At 41.5% G+C, this 26,121-nt stretch overlaps 1 protein-coding gene across 1 annotated transcript; it reads left to right on the forward strand.

The window, feature by feature from the left end:
• Nucleotides 1-26,121, forward strand: LOC110781371 (uncharacterized). Its single transcript, XM_056832473.1, has 7 exons — nt 1-200; nt 1,099-1,153; nt 1,261-1,373; nt 1,505-1,977; nt 2,059-2,509; nt 2,609-2,642; nt 25,795-26,121. Exons 1-7 carry the CDS (start codon nt 1-3, stop codon nt 26,119-26,121), a joined length of 1,653 nt encoding a protein of 550 aa, XP_056688451.1.

A 26,121-nucleotide genomic window follows, 5' to 3' on the forward strand; every position in this document is an offset into this window, starting at 1 on the left:
ATGTCTGAAAACGGGGAAGCAACTGCAAAGTCGGTCCACAACTTTCTTAGAGGAAAACAGGAAGGAGGGGATCCAAGTGGTCAAAATCAACGTTTTAGGAGCAGGTTGTGGGGAATGAAAATCCTCCCGAAATGGATGGTTTTGGTGTGGAAGATAATCAACAAAGCACTGGCTTTAAATGTCAATCCTAATAAGGCTCTGTTTGGTAGGGCGTAAAAGGTTTTCCCGGAAAACACTTTTTCGAGTTTTACGCTGTTTGGTATGGGCCGGATTTCTGATGTAAAAGTTGGGCTGAAAATGATTTTACATATCGCTGAAAACGTTTTCCCCCAAAAAAGAAGGGAAAACAGTTTTTCATTTCTTATTCGCTCGTTCCAAAAGCAAGCCTTCGTCTCTCTCGTTCCCAAATCAAAGCTCTCTCCTCTCAGATCTCCTCCTCCTCCTCTCAGTGTTGGGCAACTTCAAATCGAAATAGGTATTTTTCTCTTTCTCTATTCTCTCTCTACTATCTGATACAATTTGATTTAGGTTTTTTATTGTGTTCAACTTTATTGTTTTTGGGTGTTTTTGCTCAAAATTTGGTTTGATTCTTTGTTAGATCCTCGATCTATACTTCAATATAAAACAGAGACGTATTAATAGGATTTTAAGTTAAAATTTTGGAAATTTCCTTGTTGGTTTTGGGTGTGGAGTTTAGTTAAATCAGATCGGGGTCAAGTAATTTCTCAGTTAATATGTTCGCCGGAAAATATCCATTTCCCAGCAGGTTTTTTTTATGGGTTTTGATTGGAGGGTTGAGATTTGAAGTGGATGATAAACTGAGAAGTTGATTTGGCACGAGGACTAGAGAGTTTGTGAATGGAGCAAATTGTGCCAGATAGTGGGACCAAAACAAGAGTATGAAAAGGTTAATTAGAGTAATTAATACCCTATCCATCAACGAGCTTGTGTACATATTCAAACTGGTATTCAACAACTCGAGTAACCATCTGCAATAGGCTATGTTTTTCCATATTTTGTATGTTTGTATCATGCCCTTCAAGTGTTTGATGAATTGCCTCAACTAATATTTGTTTCTTTGTGTTTGTTGATTATCAGACTGTATGCTAGTATGGAGTCGGATCACAGAGTATCAACTCAAAGTTCAGTTCAGGTAATAAATATACATTCAAAGTCCATTATTGTATGGTAATGTTTAGTTGGTTACACTAGTCCCCGAAATGATCCCCTGATAATTGTTGTTTATTTATGTTATTGTAGATGAACCGTGAATTAAAAGGCATGATTGTTGGTGCTGTGGCAGCCATTATTGGTTATGTTCTTGCTATTCTTGAAGTTTATAAGTCTAGAAATGGAGGGCCTAGAATAATAAGGCAACCTTACGTGAGTAGGGATAGTTTGAGGGAGGCTAATATCAATAGTATTCTATATTGTGGTGATACTCATTGTCTAGGACAGATTCGTATGAGACCCGCTGCTTATTTTAGCTTGTACAATATTTTAGTTGGGAGGGGACTACTGTGGAAATGTCGTCAAATGAGTGTGAAGGAGCAATTATATTTTTACACTTGTTGGGACATAATGTAAGGTTTCGAGCAATTGGAGGGAGGTTTTTTAGGTCAACTTGGACCATACATCAGTATTTTCAAGTTGTGCTTCAAGCTATCCTTCGATTGTACACAGAATTTGTAAAACCACCAACAACTACACTTCAACCAGAAATCCAAAACAACCCTAGGTTCTTTCTATGGTTTGAGGATTTCATAGGAGCTATAGATGGGACACATGTACGTGCATCTGTTCCTATTGAGATGCAAGATAGATTTCGCGGTAGGAAGGGTGGGACGACACAAAATGTATTAGCTGTTGTTGATTTTGACCTTAAGTTTACTTATGTTCTTACTGGTTGGGAGGGTTCGGCGCATGATTCGAAGGTCTTAGGTGATGCACTAAGAAGGGGGTTCAAGGTACCACAAGGTATTTGTTTTCTCTTATTTTTTGTAGTTGTAGATTGATTGATAATTTGGTAATGATTTGTGATTTTATTTACATATATAGGAAAGTATTATCTGGATGACGGAGGGTACGGTGATCGTAAAGGTTTTATGCCTCCATTTAGGAAAGTTCGTTATCATTTGAAAGAGTATACTAACAACCCTCCTGAAAATGAAAAAGAGTTGTTCAATCTTCGCCATTCTTCACTTAGAATGTGTGTAGAGAGGGCATTTAGTGTATTGAAGAAGAGGTTTCGTGTCTTGGATGCCGAGCCATTTTGGCCATTGAAAACACAAGTTGATGTGGTTCTAGCTTGTTGTGTGATACACAACTACCTTAGAGGCGTAGATCCAAATGACCCAATTGCAAGAGAAGCTGACATGGAGATGAATTCACAAGATGCAAGAGCACCACTTACTCGAAGGGAAGTGAGAGAAGAAACAAAAGAGTGTGTGAAAAAGAGAAACGCCATATCATTGGCGATGTGGACTGCATATAAGAAGCCTCGGACATTGTGAGCATATATTAGCTGGCAACTGACTAGAACAGTGATACTAAGACTTGACTGCTTGAGGCCTCTAAGCCATTTGCTTTTTTGTTTAGTCCTGGTCAGACATGTTCTTGTGTTGTATGAAAATGATGAAGCTGTAATCTTGTTATGTGCTTGACAGATTTTCTTTATTAAGCTTGCACTTTGGTTGCTTGTTGTAGACACCTACTTTTGTCCCCATTCCCGAAAGGGAAAGGTTCGATGATGAAAGCATAAATCTCCACTTGACAACGCATCTCCTATAAAATAAACGAATCTCAATTCCCCTTTTCATTTCACCCGAAACCTGCTATTTATGGAAACCTGCTAAAAATAGTAACTGCCGTAAAAGGTAGCCTCTAAAAGTGGCAAATTATAAAAGATAAAAACCTGTCAGAATTAGGTGTTGCATTCCAACATAAATCCTAAATGAGATAGAAAACTGCGAGAATCCTATTCCTAATATGATTCGGAAATAAGAGTTACGTATTAATTGAAATCCTAACGAGCCTAGAGTTCGTAACGGGCCCAGACGCATTCCGTCATAAAATTGATACGCGCTAAAAGACTCGAATTAATCTCAAACTCTACGGATTTCAGGAATCCGAATCTGACTAAAGAAAACAGCCCAGACCCTATTTTCAACGCCTGGCTCTGGGCGCCGAAATCTTCGGCGCCCAGGCCTGGGCGCTGAAAATACCTGGGTACGTGTTTTTTCCTAATTCTTTATGGATTAGAACTCTGCAATTCTATCTTTCCACGAACTCTTCCCTATAAATAGACCCCTAAATTCGACGTGAAAACAACAACAACACACAATTATATTCTGAGTATTGACTCCAACCCTTAGCCTAAGCCTCTCGCTGCGAAACTGTTCACGCGTTCTGTCGCAATCGATCCATAAATCGAACAGAACGTATCCTGTCCCATAATTGAGATTAGTTAAATAAAAAGGAGAAATAGCAAAGTCAAAGTGGTTAGTTTTCAGAGAACCGTGACGCACCTGAAGGAAATAATGCCCTTGGTCCAAGTATGCATTCAATGATAAGTCTAATAAATGCGGTTCAGTATTAATTAACAAGTTAATAATTCAGTGAGATCAAGTGAGCTGAATGCCTAGCTAGAGGCCGCTTCAGTTCAAGTGGAATTAATGATATTAATCCACAGCTTACTCTTGACTGAACCCGTAGGGTCACACAAATAGTACGTAAACGGATCAAGAATTTAATGGCATTAAATACTCCAACTATGGATATTCGGAATCGACGGATCTTGGTTTCAGTCGGAGCTGAGATCGTCACAGGCAAGAAATGAATACTCCGGAAACGATGATATTGCCGGAAACGGAAATATGGATCGTATCGGAAATGTAAATATTATCCAAGTCGTAGATGTTGCCGGAAACGGAAACATGGTACGTATCGGAAAATATTATCGGAAATAGAAATATTGCCGGAATCGGAAATATTGCCGGAAACGGAAATATTGTCTGAATCGGAAATATTATCGGAATCGGAAAATAATTCCGGAAACGGAAATATTAAATAATTGTTCGAAACGGAAATTAATTCCGGAATCGAAAATATTAAATATTGTTCGTATCGGAAATAACTTCCGGAATCGGGAATTTAATCGGAAGCGTATCGTACGAATAAGCATCGGACGAGGCCTGCCGGACGAGGGCCCAGCACGAAGCCAGGCCATCGCCCAGCAAGCCAAGCGCGCCACACGAACAGCCAAGGCCACGCCAGGCCCAGCGCAAGGCCAGGCCCAGCAGGCCGTGGCAGCGCGCGCAGCTGCGAGCAGTGGGCTGCGAGCATTGCTGCAGCTCGCGTGGGCTTGTAGCTCGCGTGGGCCGTGCGGCCGTGTGGGCTGTGCGCGGGCATGGCCTGCACGCTTGCGGGTCATGCTCGCGTAAGTGTTTGTGTTCGCATACGAAACCTAAAACGTGCAGAATTCGTTTAATGATTAAATTCCTAATTCTATTTGATAAATTAATTAAATAAGAGTTTTATTATAATTCTAATTTAATTAATTCGTATCCTAATAGGATTCCAATTCTCTTTCCATACCCCTATAAATATGTGGCCTGGGTTCACAATTTATGACGAGTTATTCAAGTATTCAAAGTGAGTTTTGAGAGAAAAATTCAGCCATATTTCTTACCTAAGAGTGCCGAAAATTCTAGTACCTTAAGGGCGATTCTAGTTGGTCAATCTTAAGGCGGATCCGGACGTGCTGTGGACTATCTACGGAGGGACGACACTTGGAGTCCTAAAGACTTGTTCTTGTTCGGTTCGGGCGCAGCTAGGGAAGGCACGCAACAAAGAGTATGCATCTAAATTATGCTATATGATTATGTGTAAATAATATGTATTCCTGGCTTAATGGTTGTTTCCGCATGATTTATGTATTATCATATGTATCATAACCTAACAGTGGTATCACGAGCCTCTTATTATTTTCATAATCTAAATTGCATGAACATGGTTAAATAGTACAAATTTGCAAGAATTAAAAGGGGTGATTAATTTTCGTAATTGTTAATTAATTGCAAATTGCGTTTATTTAATTATACGTATGCAGTTTTTCGGCAGTTTCTTCGTTACTCATCCAAATCGAGTGATTTTTGTGTCAATTCCGCATGTAAAAGACATTCTAAAATTTTGACAAAAATAATAATTTTCTGCCGAACCCAGAATTCTCAAATTCGAAGCCTAACTATGACTTTTCGAAGGTTTTAGTTTTTCGAATGCAAAATTTCGTAAATTTAAGATGTTAAATTAAATATTTGCGATTCTTGTTGATAAATCTTGAATTTTTGATTGACCTACTGTATATGTTTAACAAGTTTGAATGCCTAGCCTTGTTAATTATGCAATCTAATTTGTAATTATGATTAATTAATTGAAAATTAGAATAATTTAGAATTAATTTGATTTTCATAATTAATTATAATTTAATTAGAAACCTATGATTAAAAACCACCATAAAAATTGTAAATTTATGATAAATTTTAAATTTTTATGACCTAGGCTTGAATCCATGATAATCGGAAATCAATTGAATAATAAATTTTCGATTTTTCGCCCTAAAATTATGAAATTAATATTAATTTATTAATTTGTCATTAATTTTAAATATAAATTTTAAATTTTTTATGCGATTCGTTCATATAACTTGCACGCACAAAGCAATGGACGCTTCGTGTTACCCTTAAGGGGTGTTGTATAGTGCGGGCATGCGACGACGAGCAAGGGAGCTCGTCGCCCGTGCGGCACGAATGCAATGAGCAAGGGCATGGTGCACGAGCACAAGGCAGCAGCCCTGCCTTGTGTCGTGGGCCACGAGCTATGGACGAATGAGGCATGGGCGAAGGCAAGGCACGGCAGTCGCGTGTGGGCAGCAAGCAAGCTGCGCCACAACGCGCACTGCCTCGCGCAACCGCGCGCAGCCTCGCACGCAGCGAGCGCAAGCTCGCGTGCCACGAGCGCTGCGCCCAGCGTCGATCGCGCGCAGCGAGCAATTGCTCGCGCACAGCGAGCGATGGCTCGCGCACAGCGAGCGATGGCTCGCGTGCATCGAGCGCTGGAGCGCGCGCAGCAAGCGCTGGTGAGCGCGCACAGCGATCGATGGATCGCGTGCATCGAGCGCTGGCGCGCGCGCAGCGAGCACCAACTTGTGCGATGGCTTGCGATGGGTAGATGCAGCAGCTATGCGACGAGCGCATGGGCTGCGCGCACATGGCCAGTGATGGCTGTGTGCGTGTGGCCCATGGGCGTGCGATACGTAGGGTGTTTGCGTTGCGATTAGATCGTTTTGAATGTTTAATTTGAAATTTTCAGTTTACGTAATTTTAATTAATTTTAAAATTAATAATTTAAATTATTTCCTTGGATTTTAATTTTGAATATTGTAATTATAATAAATTTTATTTATTCTAATTATTTTACTAAAATTAAAATCATGAATTAATTTAAATACGACTGAAATCAAATTAAAATTTTTGGATTCAATTATAAATTTATATGGGCTATAAATTTTAATTAAATTTGTATGTTTCCGGTTAGACTTGAAATACATTTTTATGTTTAAAATTAGTAAAGCATATGATTTATTGGTTTAAGTGGGAGCGCTTTTTAGTCATAAACTCTTGATTAGGTCTACGAATCCTTAAGGTTAAAACAACTTGATTAGAATTAATAAGGACTGAATAATTGGTAGATTATTGGTACCCTTGATTAATTGCTGCAAATGTTTGCGTGATGCATAATGTGTTTTACTAAACCAGCTATGTGGGCCACTCATGATAATGAATGGGTGAATGGTATATATTGTATATGTACTGTTTTGCAGGTTATGAAGTGACTAGTATGGCCCAAATAGGATAGAAAATATGGTATGCGTACCATTAATTTGAATGTAATTGGTCTAAAGTACCAAAGTTGTTTTTCAATTCAAATATGGTCTGCGTACCATCAAATAGTTGTAATTAGTTTTAATTATAGCTTATCCTATTTGAAGAAAATGGTGCCTCCCACGGAGATTTTCAAGACAGACTTTGAAGTCAAAGCTTCAAGATGAAGTCGGGCCATACTAGATCACATTTATCTTATGCATGCTTTAAGTTATTTATTGCTTTAAATATGTTTTAATTATGCATAAGATTGTGGCTTGATTATGTTGCATGATTAAGGATTTTAGTTCACTTAAAATCTAACCAACATAGTAAGAGCCTTAAGTTCCAAACTTAAAAATTGAGTTAAAAGGTGCCATGCCAAAATATACACTTGCTTGGATATCCTTTACATCAATCTAGTAATAGTTTTCGCTCAGCGAGGTGTTACTTATTGGTCCTAAAGGGGCAAGGTACAAAAATAATTGTGAGTACATGTTAGTTTTGGTGAAACTCAACGATATAAGTAAGGAGTCCTTTTATGTCGTGGAAAAATCGATAGGTTTACCTAATAAGTTCTTAGACGTACCTATCAACCAAGAATAGTTTCTAGACTATTAGCAAAAGGCTTTTGCTTACCTAAGATGTTTTAGGATTAAGTCGACAAACTGTGCTTAGTTCTTCAATGATTTTAGGATCTTGGAATCATTTTATTCACACCTGCCGGAACACATAACTTGAATAAAATGCTTAATAAACATTGAATTATGCATGTATGCTAGAATTTAAGTTTATTAAGAGAAACTGTGAATGGTTATTTATTTGTTTATTCTTTTCAATTGTAGTTTTTAATATGGCAAACAACAATCAAAACATTATCATGGGTTCTAAGCTTATGGTCAAGCTGAACCTGGCAAATTTTCTTGAATGGGAAGCTAAGCTAGTTGAAATAGTCAAACTCAATGGACTTGAGTATGTACTATCACATCCCATGCCAAGCTACTATGCCAGAGACATGACCCCTGAGAGATTTTACGCCTGGGATGCGGATCTCAAAAGGGTTATGAGTCTCATGCTGAACAATATCCCTGATGATTGGGCTAGAAGGTTTGTAGCCTATGAACCTTTTACGCTCATCAAGAATCTGAGGGATATCTGTCGTGGAAGCACGGAGGACAGGGACCTGAACGTCCATGAGTTGATTGAATCAATGTCTGGTCTAAAGGTTAGTTCTCCCAACAGGTGTTATTGGATGGAGGTCCAAGAAACACATGTTCAGCTCCTTCGCACTAAACAGAGGGTAGGCGTACCACTGAGGTTCCATGTGGATCTTATGCGTTCATACTTTGATCGCCTAAGTCTACTAGGAACACCAATAAGCGAAAGGATGGCAGTCTCTATCTTGCTCAATTCACTACACAGTGGGTTTGGTCGCTTCAAGCAACTATACCTAAGTGAACCAAGAGAAGAAACAGTTGCAGAATTTGTTCACCTTGTCAGAAAGGCTGAAATAATACTGGACTGTGAAGCCAAAGATTTACTCAAGGCTAGAAGGAGACCGTTCAAGAAAGGTGGAAAGTCCAAGGGCAATGCTAAATCAAAGCAGGACAAGTCCACATCAAGCTGTCTTTATTGTGATGGAATAGGCCATTACAAGAAGGAATGTCCAAAGCTAAAGGAAGATCAGAAGAACGGAACAGTCGTTCCATCTTCAGGTATTTTCGTTATAGACTGTATACTTGCTAATTCAACTTCTTGGGTATTAGATACAGGTTGTGGCTCACACTTATGTTCCAATCCACAGGGACTAAGAAGAAGTAGAAAGTTAAGCAAGGGTGAAGTCGACCTACGAGTGGGAAATGGAGCACGGATTGCTGCATTAGCTGTAGGAACTTACTTTTTGTCATTGCCCTCCGGGCTAGTTTTGGAACTGGAAGAATGTTTCCATGTTCCAAGTCTTACTAAAAACATCATTTCAGTTTCTTGCTTAGATGCTAAGGGATTTTCCTTTTTAATAAAAGACAATAGTTGTTCGTTTTATTTTAAAGAGATGTTTTATGGATCTGCTAGATTAGTCAATGGACTTTATTTATTAGATCACGACAAACAAGTATATAACATAAATACCAAAAAGGCCAAAAAGGATGATTCAGATCTCACCTATCTGTGGCATTGTCGATTAGGCCATATAAACTTGAAACGCTTAGAAAGACTTCAAAAGGAAGGAATTCTAGAACCATTTGACTTAGAGGATTATGGTAAATGCGAATCATGTTTACTTGGCAAAATGACAAAGCAACCTTTCTCTAAAGTTGGAGAAAGAGAAAATGAACTATTGGGTTTAGTCCATACAGATGTATGTGGACCAATGAGTACAAATGCTAGAGGTGGTTTCAGCTACTTTATCACTTTCACTGATGACTTCAGTAGGTATGGTTATGTCTACCTAATGAAGCATAAGTCTGAATCCTTTGACAAATTCAAGGAATTTCAGAGTGAAGTAGAGAATCAATTAGGCAAGAAGATTAAGGCACTGCGGTCTGATAGAGGCGGTGAATATCTGAGCTATGAATTTGATGACCATCTGAAAGAATGTGGAATTCTATCAGAATTGACTCCTCCTGGAACACCACAATGGAACGGTGTGTCGGAACGGAGGAACAGAACCTTGTTAGACATGGTCAGGTCAATGATGGGTCAGGCCGAACTTCCATTAGAATTTTGGGGACATGCACTAAATACAGCTGCACTCACTATAAATAGAGGTCTAAAGCTGTCGAAAAGACTCCATACGAATTATGGTTTGGAAATCCTCCAAATGTGTTTTTTCTTAAGATTTGGGGATGTGAAGTATACGTCAAACGATTAATTTCAGACAAACTTCATCCAAAATCTGACAAATGTATCCTTATGGGCTATCTAAAGGAAACAAAGGGGTATTACTTCTACAATACATCTGAGAACAAAGTGTTTGTTGCTCGAGATGGTGTCTTTTTGGAGAAAGATCACATTTCCAAAATGACAAGTGGGAGAAAAGTAGACCTCGAAGAAATTCGAGTCGAACAACAAACTCTAGAGAATGCTCAAGATGACATTCAGGATGAAGCTCAGAGATCTTTAGAAGAATCTGGTGAGAATCATGGTCAATCTAGAAATGTTACCCCGCGTAGATCGCAAAGATATAGATCTCAACCGGAAAGGCACTTAGGTATTTTGACGAACGAGAGCTATGACGTTCTATTACTTGAAAGTGATGAACCTGCGACTTACAAACATGCTATGACGAGCCCTAGCTCCAAGCAATGGCAAGAAGCCATGCAATCTGAATTAGACTCCATGTCTGAAAACCAAGTATGGGATTTGGTCGATTTGCCAGATGGCTACCAAGCCATTGGAAGCAAATGGGTTTTCAAACTGAAAAAGGACAAGGATGGGAAACTTGAAGTTTTCAAAGCTAGATTGGTTGCAAAAGGTTACAGGAAAGTCCACGGTGTGGATTACGATGAAACCTTTTCACCAGTTGCAATGCTAAAGTCTATTCGGATAATGTTAGCAATCGCTGCATATTACGATTACGAAATATGGCAGATGGATGTCAAAACTGCTTTCTTAAACGGCGTTTTAACAGAAACTGTTTTTATGACACAACCTGAAGGTTTTGAGGATCCAAAGAATGCTAAAAAGGTATGCAAGCTAAAGAAATCAATCTACGGATTGAAGCAGGCATCCAGGAGCTGGAATATACGTTTTGATGAAGCAGTCAGTGACTTTGGTTTCATCAAGAACGCAGACGAATCTTGTGTATACAAGAAGGTCAGTGGGAGCAAAATTGATTTCCTAGTATTATATGTCGACAACATATTACTTATCGGAAATGACATTCCTATGTTGAACTCTGTCAAGATTTGGCTTGGGAAATGTTTTTCGATGAAGGATCTAGGAGAAGCACAGTACATATTGGGCATCAAGATTTACAGAGATAGATCTAAAAGGATGATTGGACTTAGTCAAAGCACTTATATCAATAAGGTGCTTGATAGGTTCAAGATGGCGGACTCCAAGCGAGGCTACCTACCCATGTCTCATGGAATGACTCTAAGCAAGACTCAGTGCCCAAAAACACTTGATGAGCGTAGACGAATGAATGGGATTCCATATGCATCATTGATTGGTTCAATAATGTATGCTATGATATGTACACGCCCGGATGTTGCGTACGCACTCAGTGCTACGAGCAGATACCAGTCAGACCCAGGAGAGGCGCATTGGACTGCTGCCAAGAACATTCTGAAGTACCTGAAAAGGCACAAAGATGACTTCCTGGTCTATGGTGGAGATGATGAATTAATTGTTAAAGGCTATACGGACGCAAGTTTCCAAACCGACAAAGATGATTTCAGATCACAGTCTGGGTTTGTCTTCTGCCTCAACGGAGGAGCAGTAAGCTGGAAAAGTGCTAAGTAAAGCACCATTGCGGATTCTACAACTGAAGCGGAGTACATTGCTGCACATGAAGCAGCAAAGGAAGCTATATGGCTAAGGAAGTTCATAGGTGAACTTGGTGTAATCCCCTCCATTAAAGGACCAATAGCCCTGTATTGTGACAATAACGGAGCTATTGCACAGGCAAAAGAGCCTAGACACCACCAGAGAGTCAAGCATGTACTTCGTAGATTTCACCTTCTACGAGAGTTCGTTGAAAGAAAAGAAGTCGAGATAAGCAAAATTGGAACTGATGACAACATATCAGATCCATTAACTAAACCTCTGCCGCAGGCGAAGCACAACTCGCACACTGCAGCTATGGGAATCAAGCATATTGGAGAATGGCTTTGATGTCTCTGTTTAATGTTTTGAAGTTTTAGAGTTTAAATCTTTGTAAAACATTATTGGTTAATCATTCACAATAAATGAAAAGAATTCATTTTTCCATTTAATTTGTGGTTTATTAAATGATGAGTCCCTTCAATTTGACGATATATTCAAGATAGACTGTCAGGACCAGTCCTGTGACTAAGAAATGTCTATCAAGTGAACTTGAATGTCAAAGGTTGAAATTGGTCCCTAGTCGGAGTTTTCTATAAAATTGGACGCATAGAAAACGTTAGACGACTAGAATGCAAGATGACTAGTAGTTATGTTTCTTGAACTATGTGGACATGGCAATGTCATAATCATTTGCATAGATACTTACTTTGGGAAGACTAGTATCGGACAAGACCTATGAAACTTTACTGTAAGAGATGAAAGTCTGTCATAAGTAAATTTCATTAAATTATTAGACACTAAATCCTCAATACCTGAGTGATTTGAGATTACTTGTTTGAGAACTGGTTGCTTTGACGTTGACCAACCGTCGCACCGTAAAAGGAGGCTATAAAGGTAACGCTCAGGTAATCACCTATCAAACGAAGTCTAATCTCAAGATCGCAAGATTGGGATTGTCCTCCCATAAATCGGGATGAGATGCTTAAAAGTTGTACAAGGCCACTCGGAGAGCTAAAAACTGTGAAATGCATGGCCGTGCTCGGATGAATCATAGGCTATGATTATCTGTTTATTTGATCAGTTGAACTCTGAAACCGAGGAACACCTCTGGACATAATAAGGATGACGACTCTTACCTTATGTTCAAGAGCAAGCATCGAGCGACAAAGGAATTAGGAAATGCACACTTGTCCCTAAGGACAAGTGGGAGACTGAAGGAAATAATGCCCTTGGTCCAAGTATGCATTCAATGATAAGTCTAATAAATGCGGTTCAGTATTAATTAACAAGTTAATAATTCAGTGAGATCAAGTGAGCTGAATGCCTAGCTAGAGGCCGCTTCAGTTCAAGTGGAATTAATGATATTAATCCACAGCTTACTCTTGACTGAACCCGTAGGGTCACACAAATAGTACGTAAACGGATCAAGTATTTAATGGCATTAAATACTCCAACTATGGATATTCGGAATCGACGGATCTTGGTTTCAGTGGGAGCTGAGATCGTCACAGGCAAGAAATGAATACTCCGGAAACGATGATATTGCCGGAAACGGAAATATGGATCGTATTGGAAATATAAATATTATCCAAGTCGTAGATGTTGCCGGAAACGGAAACATGGTACGTATCGGAAAATATTATCGGAAATAGAAATATTGCCGGAATCGGAAATATTGCCGGAAACGGAAATATTGTCTGAATCGGAAATATTATCGGAATCGGAAAATAATTCCGTAAACGGGAATATTAAATAATTGTTCGAAACGGAAATTAATTCCGGAATCGAAAATATTAAATATTGTTCGTATCGGAAATAACTTCCGGAATCGGGAATTTAATCGGAAGCGTATCGTACGAATAAGCATCGGACGAGGCCTGCCGGACGAGGGCCCAGTACGAAGCCAGGCCATCGCCCAGCAAGCCAAGCGCGCCACACGAACAGCCAAGGCCACGCCAGGCCCAGCGCAAGGCCAGGCCCAGCAGGCCGTGGCAGCGCGCACAGCGCGCGCAGCTGCGAGCAGTGGGCTGCGAGCATTGCTGCAGCTCGCGTGGGCTTGTAGCTCGCGTGGGCCGTGCGGCCGTGTGGGCTGTGCGCGGGCATGGCCTGCACGCTTGCGGGTCATGCTCGCGTAAGTGTTTGTGTTCGCATACGAAACCTAAAACGTGCAGAATTCGTTTAATGATTAAATTCCTAATTCTATTTGATAAATTAATTAAATAAGAGTTTTATTATAATTCTAATTTAATTAATTCGTATCCTAATAGGATTCCAATTCTCTTTCCATACCCCTATAAATATGTGGCCTGGGTTCACAATTTATGACGAGTTATTCAAGTATTCAAAGTGAGTTTTGAGAGAAAAATTCAGCCATATTTCTTACCTAAGAGTGCCGAAAATTCTAGTACCTTAAGGGCGATTCTAGTTGGTCAATCTTAAGGCGGATCCGGACGTGCTGTGGACTATCTACGGAGGGACGACACTTGGAGTCCTAAAGACTTGTTCTTGTTCGGTTCGGGCGCAGCTAGGGAAGGCACGCAACAAAGAGTATGCATCTAAATTATGCTATATGATTATGGTAAATAATATGTATTCCTGGATTAATGGTTGTTTCCGCATGATTTATGTATTATCATATGTATCATAACCTAACAGCACCTCTCAAGGGTGCGTCGTAATGTGTCCCCTTTCGTTGATTTAACTGCTTTCCTCGCCCTTTTTATGAACTGTTAAACTAACTAAATCTGATTGTTCTATCACGCCTAACAAATATGATATTTTTGGGAAATCGGATTATCATGCTAGGTCCCTTAATGCTATTTAAATTAGATAATCACGATCGAATTAGTATTATATGTTGCATATTGCTAAAATCAACTCAGGTTAGTTTAATAGTTAACGCATGTCCCTTCAATTATTTATGCTAAGCTAGTAAGGATATCCTGCCTCTGGAGTTATCGACGAGCGAAGTACTCCTCTCGGTAGTTACATTCCCCCGAACCCTCAATCTCTACCTTGCGGGTGTATGTTGAGAGATCCCCACACCAGGGATCACAAGGGAACCTACGGCCGTCGTGGTCAAACATAATTGCACTCCCTTTATGTCACGATAACCGGGTTTTGTCAGTTTTTCTCATTGTCGTTAAAAACTGAATGGCGACTCCTATATTACTAGTCAATTGGGTGTATACTCACAGGAAATCCAATTACACTTGATTGCATAAAAAGAATCGTCAAACCCACGAGGGACGAGGTCACGCATTAGCCTCGTGCTTTTTCGACCCCCTCAAAGTGGCGACTCCGCTGGGGATAGTGAAGGAAATACTCGTGCTTGTAGGTAATCAAAATAGCCGAAGGGTGAAACGATCCTACCCCGCGTTTATTTCCCCATCAAGTTGGGACGACCTGAAATTCAGCATATTAATGTGAACGGGCAGAACCGCATAACGAATCTCGGCTCCCTCGGGAGGTTGGACTAAGGATACCTTTTTTCGCCAATAGGGGGGTGCATACGCCGCGCATGTTTCCCACTCGGTACTTGTGCAGGTAGTACACCTATCCTGAACCCAATCGCTCGCTCATTAGGTCCCTCTCGCCTGCATGCCCCCTTGGCTTGCACTTGCGGGTTGGCCTCTTGGGAGAAATTCGTCTGTTGAAGACACTACCTCGACCGGGGCATGTGTTGGATCTACGATAGAAGCGGTACCAAGCCAGGCGCAAATAAACTACCCATAGAAGCCTATCATAAACTACGTGGCATATTTAATTTTTAAATCCATGTTAGTAATGTAGTTATGTGTAGCGAAATATGTGATTGTGTGTGACAAACTATCCTAGAAAACCAACGACCTTAAAAATTGCCCAAACATTCATAGACTAATTTGCCAAAGAGTTATACCGAAACACGTGTTCCGCAAACCCGAATGATTGCCACAAAATAAGCGACGCTCGGGATGGCCTGTAACGAATCCCACAAACGCTGTTACGCGTAAAGGACGTTATTAGGCAAGCACGCAAATCGAAGTCGCATAAATAGAAGACAGAAAACGAGAACCAGCCAGGGACGAATTTTCAACGCCCCTGGCTGGGCGCCAGAATTTCTCACGCCCCTCGCTGGGCGCTGAAGTTGCTGCTTGGCCTTCTGGTCAGGCGCAGCAGCCTCGGTGCCCGCGCGAAAGGAAAATACGTAGCGCAAAAAAATGTTCATAAAAAGAATTGCTACGAGGGCATAAGAAAAGCACTCGATTTCAAAAGCGACTCGCAAAAAATTAATAACTCTTTGTGTCGTTGTTAGGCCTCCTACGACGACAATACCCGGCACCAAAACCGAACGTGTTAATAACTATGAATGTCACATGGGCAAGTGTTTCGAAAATCCAAAGAATGACCAAAATAAAAAAAATCAAAAAGTGTACCGACAAAAGAAAGAGTGAAAAACCAATTTAGAGAGTCGAAGTCTAGACTAAGTAATGCTTGAAACTTTGGGAACCTAAACTTTAGCTTATCTTATGCCTAGGACTGGTCCTGCCACTTGGTGCCGATCAGGGAATCAACGGTTAGTGCGTCTCGAAGATACATCGCCAACACCAGGTTTAGTAACTCCAAGCTCCGTCCGTCGTCCCTCATTTCAAGGATCTCCGCTTCCCCAACCTCGATTCGCACCTTCAAACATGTCCATCGAAGATTTGCGAGACCAGATGGTCCAAATGACCCAACTTTTGGGCCAACTGAAAATGGAAAATGAAGCTTTAGCGGCTGCGCAAGCCAAAAATGACCTCGATAACGAGAAGAGGATTGAAAAAATGGTCCTACAGCAAACCATGGGGAGCAAATACTTCTCTCTCGATCCTGAACCTTTTCCTGGAAAATTACCAGAAAAGTTCAGTTCATCTGACTTACCAAAGTTCAAGGCCACGGACAACCCCCGTGATCATCTACTGAGCTTTGTGAATACCATGAACTTGAAAGGCGTGGACAAGTCCATGTACTTACCTGCCTTTCCTTTGTCCTTGGAACCTGTGCCGCTCAAATGGTACTATCATCAGGACCCTAAGCTCTTCCCCACTTGGGAAGACTTTGTCAATGTCTTCATCAAGCAATACTCGTCGAACATGGATTTCCAAGTCACCATGCACGAGCTGGAAGTTCTCTTCCAAAAGAAAAATGAGGGTTTCACAACCTACTTTGCTAGATGGAGGGACCAGGCGGCCCACCTAATCAATAGCCCTCCCGAAACAGAATTGGTCCAAAAATTCATTGACAACCTGGACCCGGCTTACAGACAACACCTTAGGTACCTGGGACTTGACACTTTCAAAAGAGTTTATGATGTGGGAATAAAGATCGAGGACGACCTCGCTAAAACCATACAGAGCAAACCCACATATAAGACCAACACCTATAATCGGGGTAACACATCCCAAGCCCAAGAAGTCCATGCTGTAGAAGAGACTCCCGCCCGAAGAAACCTTGCAAGATGGGTCCGAGACCGAAGGTTTGCCCCACTCGGGTCAACTTTGGTACAAGCCTTTGAAAGACTAACTAATCAAGGAAAGTTGAGACCTATAGGCCCCACCCGTGACCCTCCTGTCAAAAGCAAATATTGGGTCGAAGGTACTTACTGCAAACTCCATCAAGGAAATGGGCATGACACTGAAAACTGCTGGAATCTAAAACATACGATCCAGGACATGATAGAGGATGAAGTGATACCTCTCCCTAACGTTGGCAAACCCAACAACAACAAGAGCCCACTCGGCTCTTGTCACATCTCTCTCGACCAACCAGAGAATTTCGACCCCACGGTGTATATTACACCTCAAGGTGCACCACTCGCTGTGGTCCCTATGGATCGAATCGAGAGGGAAGTGTGTGGTGTGTGGAACGATGATGCTGAAGATATTTACCTATCTCAAGTCTCGGGCCAGGACTTCTTCACTGAAACTTGGCCCGGGTATGCTCTCATTGACACCACCCCTCAGGAGCCCGAGGTCGACAACCTCACCCGATCCGGAAGAATATACCAACCGATATTCACCCACCTCCTATGGACGACATCCCGGTTAGGCAAACTCCTGAGAATGGACGGCACGCCACCGTCGCGGAAGTCATTGAAAATCCTCTCCTGAAACAACTAAAAAGAACCAAGGCCGAGATTACCATCTGGGATCTTATGTGTACTTCAAAGGAACATCGCGAAAAGCTTATTCGCTCACTTGACCTCATCTCAGTACCTACAGATATCACACCTGACTCATTGGTTAGCCATGTCACGAGAGATGCCAGAGAAAAGGCCATAGTTTTCACCGATAAAAGAGGGGGGTGCTCACAATAAAGCCCTTTACCTAGTGGTTGGATGCAAAGGACAAAACATCCCCCTAGCGCTCGTAGATAATGGTTCGGCGGTTAACGTCTGCCCATTGCGAACCGCCCATTGCTTGGGGCTAGAAAACGATGACTTCCAAACCTCCACGCAAGGGGTACGAGCTTATGATAACTACCGAAGGCCTGTATTGGGAAAAATCAACCTTACCATACAAACCGGGCCTGTGGCACGCACCACGGAGTTTCAAATAATCGACATCAAGCCCACTTTCAACCTCCTCTTGGGGCGACCTTGGCTCCATGACTTAGGAGGTGTGGCTTCTACCTTGCACCAAATGGTTAAACTTAACCATAACGGGGTAATACCAGAAATCCGCGCTCCTCCTCTCGACGTCAGTTGTACTATGGTTGGAACGGCCGAAACTGCAGACGACCTTTATGGGTTTCAAATGGAAGAAACAATCCAGTTCATCGAAGATTATGATCCAACATTCCTAGACCCGCATGCATCCCGAGTCATCCCTAGAATGCTGTTAGCTCAAAGTTATTTCCCAGGAACCCCATTGGGCATAAGGAAGAAGGAATACACATTCCATCCTTTTCCCGACAAATCTACTCCCTTTGGCTTAGGTTATGAACCAACGGAGGAAGATATTGTTGACCGCCTATCTAGGCTACGCCTTAACAAAGCCAAACAAACCACCCTCCTTCCCCCATATCAAAGGACCCTTAACGGGATGTTCATTCGGGAAGGAGAAGAACACCCATGCTGTGAATTCCCTGAACCCTTCGTTCAGGATGGCTTGCTAAAACCCGGATTTGAAATTTTCCATGACTGCCACACCTTGGATGAGGCACCCCACCTCACCAAGACTAAAACAGCTGAAATATTGGACAACCAGGCTCTATGGACATTGTTTAACGAATCGAGGCCTATGGAGAATGAGACTGTGATGACTACCCTAGCTTTACAAGATGAAGGTTTCGATCCAACCCGGTTAATCTCTCCTGCATCAACGCTAGAAGAGGTCGAGAACGGATGGGTGAAGACATATCAGTGGGTCAATGCAAAAGGAATGGAATTCAAGATGAGTACCGGTGAAGGACCGAAGTTTTATGAGACTAAACCCCAGGCTTGAGCCACATAGAGCACCATTAGTAAAAAGCGCCTAGTAGTTCTTTAGATTGATAGAAAAAATAATAGAGACTTTAGATGGTCCTAAGGCCGCTTAGAATATAGGTCAGTTTTATTTCAGTGTGTTTTCCTTACTTTCCGAATCAATAAAGGCGTAATATTTCTCCTAAAATTTTTATTCTAACACTAAATGTACTTGCAAAATACAAAATAAAGAGGCGGCCCACTATAGGCCCAACAAACAAAGCCCACTCGGTTTTGAAATAGTGCCATGGGAACCGATTCCCGAAACCCACAAAATAAACCACACTATCCCATTCATATCCCCAAAACCTAAAAAGCCAACCAGTGTCATCATAAGAGCCAATCCATGCAACCCAAAATCAAAGGAATTCAAAAATCCAAAACAATGCAAATGTTACAAAAAAAAAAAACAGATTCATAAAACATAGATTCCATCATACCCTTCACTAACAACCCACCTCCAAAGCCTACACAAAGATCTTCATAACTTCCGCACCCTAACTCCATTTTCAAAACTGTTTCGAGTCACCAATAGAAAAAATTAATCTGGACAAAAATGCGTTTCACGCTAACAGTCAAAAAAGCCTCCAAAATAGCCTCAAAATTAACTTTAAATACGAAGCAAAATATCAAGGCACAAAAAAAAAAGAAATAGAAATAAACGCAAGAACATGTGAAGCAAAGCGTCAAAAATTGACCACCCAAGTCATTTTCAGCGCCCAGGGCTGGGCGCCGAAATTTCTGACGCCCCAGCCTGGGCGTTGAAACTCTCTGCCTGCCAAAAGTTTTCTTTTCAGAAGTGCTCGTCATTTTATCCGCACACAACGGAAAAATAACGAACACTTGGGGGGTACAGTACGTATCCAAATAGGCTTACCAACCAAGAATATAGCCATACAAATTAGTCGAATTTCGAATTTCATATGTTACACGACTTATGGCAAAAAAAATGGCAGATGAAAATAATGATAATACTTCACTCATTTGACCGACTAAGTAATATGTTTCCACCTCAGGGCATATCTACCGAAATCCGGCATACTAGAACTAATTCAAAAGCTATAACTACGCGCGACCTGATTCTGACAAGATACGTAGGCAATCCTTACCAAGGATTCGGTCCAAATAATAAAAAAAATATTCTTTGTGCAAAAAGTGTTAGACATATAAAATACATAAAAAAGAGGAGAAACAGAAATAAATGAAAACTAAAAATACGCCTTTATTAAAATATAATAAGAAGGAAAACAGAGTGCTAAAAATAAAAACAAACACGACTGAAATAAATAGAGGGCACCTACACCCTAGCAAGAACTACACTACTCTAGTTCTTCTGGATCATCAAATAAAGTCTTGTAGAGGGCAATATTCGCAGGATCCACTCCCACAGTCTTCTGCGCTGCCCCAATGTCAATCTCCATAAGAACCGGCTCCTGGACACTAACTTCCAAAGATGCCAAGGCTTCAGAAACGTTCTCAGTTATAGCCCGCTCAGCCTCGAGGGCACAGGCAATGATGGGAGAAGGATTATTATCATCAACTAGACTAGCCACTGTTTCTACAGGCGGCTGAGCCTTCCTAACCCATACATTGTTCCGGCGACGATCTCCGCGAGAGCTTGCATTTCTTTTAACAACAGCAGGCCCCTTCATGTTAGGCATCTTTTTAGGCCTGAAACTGGAACGGGGAGGAACTTCCTTTCACTTTCGATCAAGACGAGCTTTCACAGTCTTAACACTATAGGTACGAGGTTTGGCAGAATCAGGACCCTCATACTTAACACGAATACGAGGTATCAAAAGCTCAGCCGGCTCCCCATTACGAGCCTTGGTCCTCACATCTTTGTCATCGGAGCTCATCCACAACTTGTAGTTTTCAGAAAGACCCACAAAGCCATTTGTAGCTACGGCCCAACGCGGGAGACCATCATAATACTTAGCCCACGCTAAGACCGGTGTTTGTGAAAAGGCCGCTACCTTAGGTGGTACCGTATCAGAAAAGGGGATAGTCTGCCTTAAACCATATTAACGCATGACTCGGTAAGGGAAAATATAAATGGGACGAGATAGCCCCAACAAAGAAACATAAACCGATACATCAGAACCCCCTGTCATAGTGGTCAAACCCCACCATGGTACCACCCACTTAATAGAACAAATGCCATAAGTAAAAAAGGAGGTCCATTCGGCCTCGTCCTGGCCTTGGTGCAAGTATTTTCGATTACCCAAAGCTATAGGGCGATAATGTTTAGGATCGGCAGGAGCTTCCAAAAGTCTAAGCCGTTCCGCAAGCCAAATCTGCAAAACAGGTACGATCGAATCAAAAGAATGAAAAGAAAGAAAAAACGGTTCCTGGGGCGCAGTTTCAACGCCCAGGACCAGGCGCCGAAAATTCCAGCGCCCAGCCCTGGGCGCTGAAACTCAGCCCCAGGCGAAAAGAAATATATGCAAAAGGGACATGTACGCGCGCAAAGAAAAATCGATTACCTGCAGTAATAGGGGGCTTCCCTTAAAATGTTCAGATTTGGCATCCTTCTTCAGCTCATCCGCACTCAGCAAAGTCTCGGCAACAATCAACGGCATGATAGAATAGCAACTTTCCATCTGGCTAATCAAGGGGATCAACCTTATGTCACCGAACTCACCATTGTTATTCGATAGCAAATAATGATTCAACAAGCAAAATACAAGGGCTCGGATATTCAATTTCTGTTCGGTCATATTCTTACTAGGCTTAAAGTGATGTTTTACAAGTTTTGCCAAGTTAACCTTATCATCTACAACAATTTCAGCAAACATGTTATCATCTAGCCCTAGGAAAGCCCTTATGGTTGTTTTACCCTCTTCAATAGTGCCAGGGGTAACAGGAGTAGCATTAGTAGGATAACCAAGGATCGCAGCAAATTCATCAGGCAAAGGACATATTTCATTGCCCCGAAAGGCAAAAACATGATGATCGGAGTCCCAAAAGCTTAGGGCAGCATGCAGAAAGTTATAATCAATATTAATTTGTTGTAAGCCTAAAAGTGCCTCTAAGTGGTATTCTTTTAACAAAGCTTTTTCTGTGGGAGTAAGGGCCCGTAGCCAACGCCTAACAGTCCGTTGGAGTGAGAAAGTAGGGATCGACATGGCAAAAGCAATTAATAATTAAAGCACAACAAAAGGAAAAGAAAGAATTTGAGAGTAGTAGAAAATAGGGACGTATCTAGCCCCTATATATAGCTGAACGCACCCGATGACATCCTGATCCCATTCGAAAACGTGTTAGGAAATCCGAAAGTCAAATATTACCAGGAAAGGACTTTCAGCGCCCACAGCTGGGCGCCGAAATGTTTAACGCCAGGCCTTGGGCGCTGAAAATGCAGCCCAAGGCCCAGATTTCACAAAACACGGAACAGGAAAGGACTTAAGACCGTGTTGCTAAACACGAGGCCCTATTGCAAGTAGGATCAAGCCCAAAGCACCTTTAGCTCCCAAATAAGAAAGAAAAAATAATAACATTAAAACTTGGTCGAAACTTAGACTCGTCTCAGAAAATGCTTATGTACACTTTTCAAAAAAAAAGCAAGTTAAATATCATGGCCATTCTTCGAAACACCAAAATATGTGTCGTCAAGTCATTGGTTTTCCAAATAAAAAATGTTTGTCTGTCAAAGGGTTAATCCGGGCCAAACTAAAACCGGGTGTCGCCTGAAAACTAAAGTCGCACTCCACGGCTTCGCTAAAGTAGCACACTACTATAGAAGGTCGCTCGCACATACGAGCATGACCCCAAACATGATTACAAGATGCGAAAAACAACCGACGAGCCCCAGTGCTTGGGGGCTCGCGAAAAAAATAGACTCCAACGAGGAGCGCGCGATCAAAATCATATTCCCAGACTGCGCCATACACCATATCATGTTTGGATATCTCAAAAAAGAACAACAATAGGTTCGACCTCATCGAAAGGACGTCACTGACACTTGTGCACGGTCCTCTGATCAAAGACCAAGTCGAGCCGTAAAGACTAGCTCAAAATCACGAAAGCGGACAGTCGCAAGACAAAGATCCGTCTGAACACGTTGTCAGCCCACGTTGAGGTTACAACTAAATTCGAGCACCCCTCGAAAGAATTCGCTCTTGCAAGAATGAATAAAAAGAAATCCTCAAAAGAAATCACAAAGAACCAAAGAAATAGGAACTTGCCCATCTTCAGTCGGCAAGATCGCGTCACAAACCGCGCGAGTTCCCAAATCGAAAAGAAAACGAATTCAGGGACGTCCACCCTCAGCGGACAGGGCTTGCCCACCCTCAGCGGGCGGGGTCTGCGTCACTAGCCGCGCAGGTCCTTAGTTTTCGACAAAAATAAAGTCTTCAAATTTAAAATAGGCTCGCCATCTTCAGCCGGCGGGGTCTACGGCGCAAACCACGTAGGTCCTTATTTTCAAAAAAGCAAAATAAATTTCAAAATAGATTCGTCCACTTCTATCGGACGGGGTGTCCACCCTTAGCGGACAAGGTTCGCCATCTTTAGCCGGCGGGGTCTACGCCACAAACCGCGTAGGTCCTCATTTTCAAATTTCAAAAACAGATTCGTCCACTTCTATCGGACGGGGTGTCCACCCTTAGCGGACAGGCTCGCCATCTTTAGCCGGCGGGGTCTGCGCCATTAAAACCGCGCAGGTCCTTAGTCGCTGCAGCGATAACTTTTACTGGATTTTCCTTCGTTTTACGTCCTATAAAAACAAGGGTGCTGGATTTTCCTTCGTTTTACGTCCTATAAAAACAAGGGTGCTGGATTTTCCTTCGTTTTACGTCCTATAAAAACAAGGGGGTTTTCTCGTTTAACTAGCCTTGAAAATGAGAATTTAAAAAAAAAAACGTTTTACCTCGTGATTGGGCTTGGCCAGGCCCAATTACACTTTATAGCTTTGATTTCAAAAACATCTGTAGCTACTCCCAATGACAAAGTGAGGGAGTTTCTACGCACCTTTAGATCCTTCCAATGACAAAGTGAGGAAGTTTCTATACTATCAGTTGACAAATCCCAATGACACGTGAGGGATATGTCGACACTTCAAGTGATGACCCTTAAGTCAAATGTTATCACTCGGGGGCTCGTGAGACCCTCGCAAAATAGGTCACAATACACCATGGCTTGTGTGACGCACTCCGTCTAATACTTTGACCATCGTCTTACTCCAAGACTCAGTCAAAGTGGGGGCTAACTGTAGACACCTACTTTTGTCCCCATTCCCGAAAGGGAAAGGTTCGATGATGAAAACATAAATATCCACTTGACAACGCATCTCCTATAAAATAAACGAATCTCAATTCCCCTTTTCATTTCACCCGAAACGTGCTATTTATGGAAACCTGCTAAAAATAGTAACTGCCGTAAAAGGTAGCTTCTAAAAGTGGCAAATCATAAAAGATAGAAACCTGTCAGAATTAGGTGTTGCATTCCAACATAAATCCTAAATGAGATAGAAAACTACAAGAATCCTATTCCTAATATGATTCGGAAATAAGAGTTACGTATTAATTGAAATCCTAACGAGCCTAGAGTTCGTAACGGGCCCAGACGCATTCCGTCATAAAATTGATACGCGCTAAAAGACTCGAATTAATCTCAAACTCTACGGATTTCAGGAATCCGAATCTGACTAAAGAAAACAGCCCATACCCTATTTTCAACGCCTGGCTCTGGGCGCCGAAATCTTCGGCGCCCAGGCCTGGGCGCTGAAAATACTTGGGTACGTGTTTTTTCCTAATTCTTTATGGATTAGAAACTCTGCAATTCTATCTTTCCACGAACTCTTCCCTATAAATAGACCCCTAAATTCGACGTGAAAACAACAACAACACACAATTATATTCTGAGTATTGACTCCAACCCTTAGCCTAAGCCTCTCGCTGCGAAACTGTTCACGCGTTCTGTCGCAATCGATCCATAAATCGAACAGAACGTATCTTGTCCCATAATTGAGATTCGTTAAATAAAAAGGAGAAATAGCAAAGTCAAAGTGGTTAGTTTTCAGAGAACCGTGACGCACCTCTCAAGGGTGCGTCGTAATGTGTCCCCTTTCGATGATTTAACTGCTTTCCTCGCCCTTTTTATGAACTGTTAAACTAACTAAATCTGATTGTTCTATCACGCCTAACAAATATGATATTTTTGGGAAATCGGATTATCATGCTAGGTCCCTTAATGCTATTTAAATCAGATAATCACGATCGAATTAGTATTATATGTTGCATATTGCTAAAATCAACTCAGGTTAGTTTAATAGTTAACGCATGTCCCTTCAATTATTTATGCTGAGCTAGTAAGGATATCCTGCCTCTGGAGTTATCGACGAGCGAAGTACTCCTCTCGGTAGTTACAGTCCCCCGAACCCTCAATCTCTACCTTGCGGGTGTATGTTGAGAGATCCCCACACCAGGGATCACAAGGGAACCTACGGCCGTCGTGGTCAAACATAATTGCACTCCTTTATGTCACGATAACCGGGTTTTGTCAGTTTTTCTCATTGTCGTTAAAAACTGAATGGCGACTCCTATATTACTAGTCAATTGGGTGTATACTCACAGGAAATCCAATTACACTTGATTGAATAAAAAGAATCGTCACACCCACGAGGGACGAGGTCACGCATTAGCCTCGTGCTTTTTTGACCCCCTCACACTTGTCTAGAACTAGTCAAGGATGGTATAACAAATCTCCTTAGTACAATGGACAAATGAGCAGACTTGTATAATTGTATGCAGCTTGTCTCTGTTTGTCTTTCATATGAGTCAAGGGAATTGATTCTCATTGATTCAAGTATTGAATGAAAAGTTTATTAGAATGCTATATTTTTCTCATTGATTATCTTTACTGTGTCTTTTGTACATTTGTACTTTTCAAATGCAAATGCAGGTGAAAAAAGAAGAAAAGAAAGCGAATTTTCGTTGGTCAAAACCAATGTCGAAGGTATTGCTGGAATTTCTTGCTGAAGAAGTGAGAAAAGGAAACAGGCCAAATAATTCATTCAGAACTAGTTCTTTCGTAGCAGCTGCAAAGAATATTTCGGACCTATTTCACACTACTTGTACCGCTGATCATGTTGAGAACCATATGAGGACAGTGAGAGCTGCATGGGGAATAATCTCAAAACTTCGTGGGACCTCTGGCTTTGGATGGGATGACAGCGTGAAGATGGTCACAGTATATCTCCTATTGCTTTTAATACTTATGTTCAGGTAA

This window comes from Spinacia oleracea, chromosome 6, assembly GCF_020520425.1.
Source record: "Spinacia oleracea cultivar Varoflay chromosome 6, BTI_SOV_V1, whole genome shotgun sequence".
NCBI lineage: Eukaryota > Viridiplantae > Streptophyta > Magnoliopsida > Caryophyllales > Amaranthaceae > Spinacia > Spinacia oleracea.

Bases quoted from the DNA above. Each gene is read 5' to 3' on its own strand.
- LOC110781371 (XM_056832473.1), top strand. From the start codon at position 1: ATGTCTGAAAACGGGGAAGCAACTGCAAAGTCGGTCCACAACTTTCTT. The intron at 201-1,098 runs GTTTGGTAGGGC...GTTGATTATCAG, and splicing joins GTCAATCCTAATAAGGCTCT to ACTGTATGCTAGTATGGAGT. The intron at 1,374-1,504 runs GCAACCTTACGT...ACAATATTTTAG, and splicing joins GGAGGGCCTAGAATAATAAG to TTGGGAGGGGACTACTGTGG.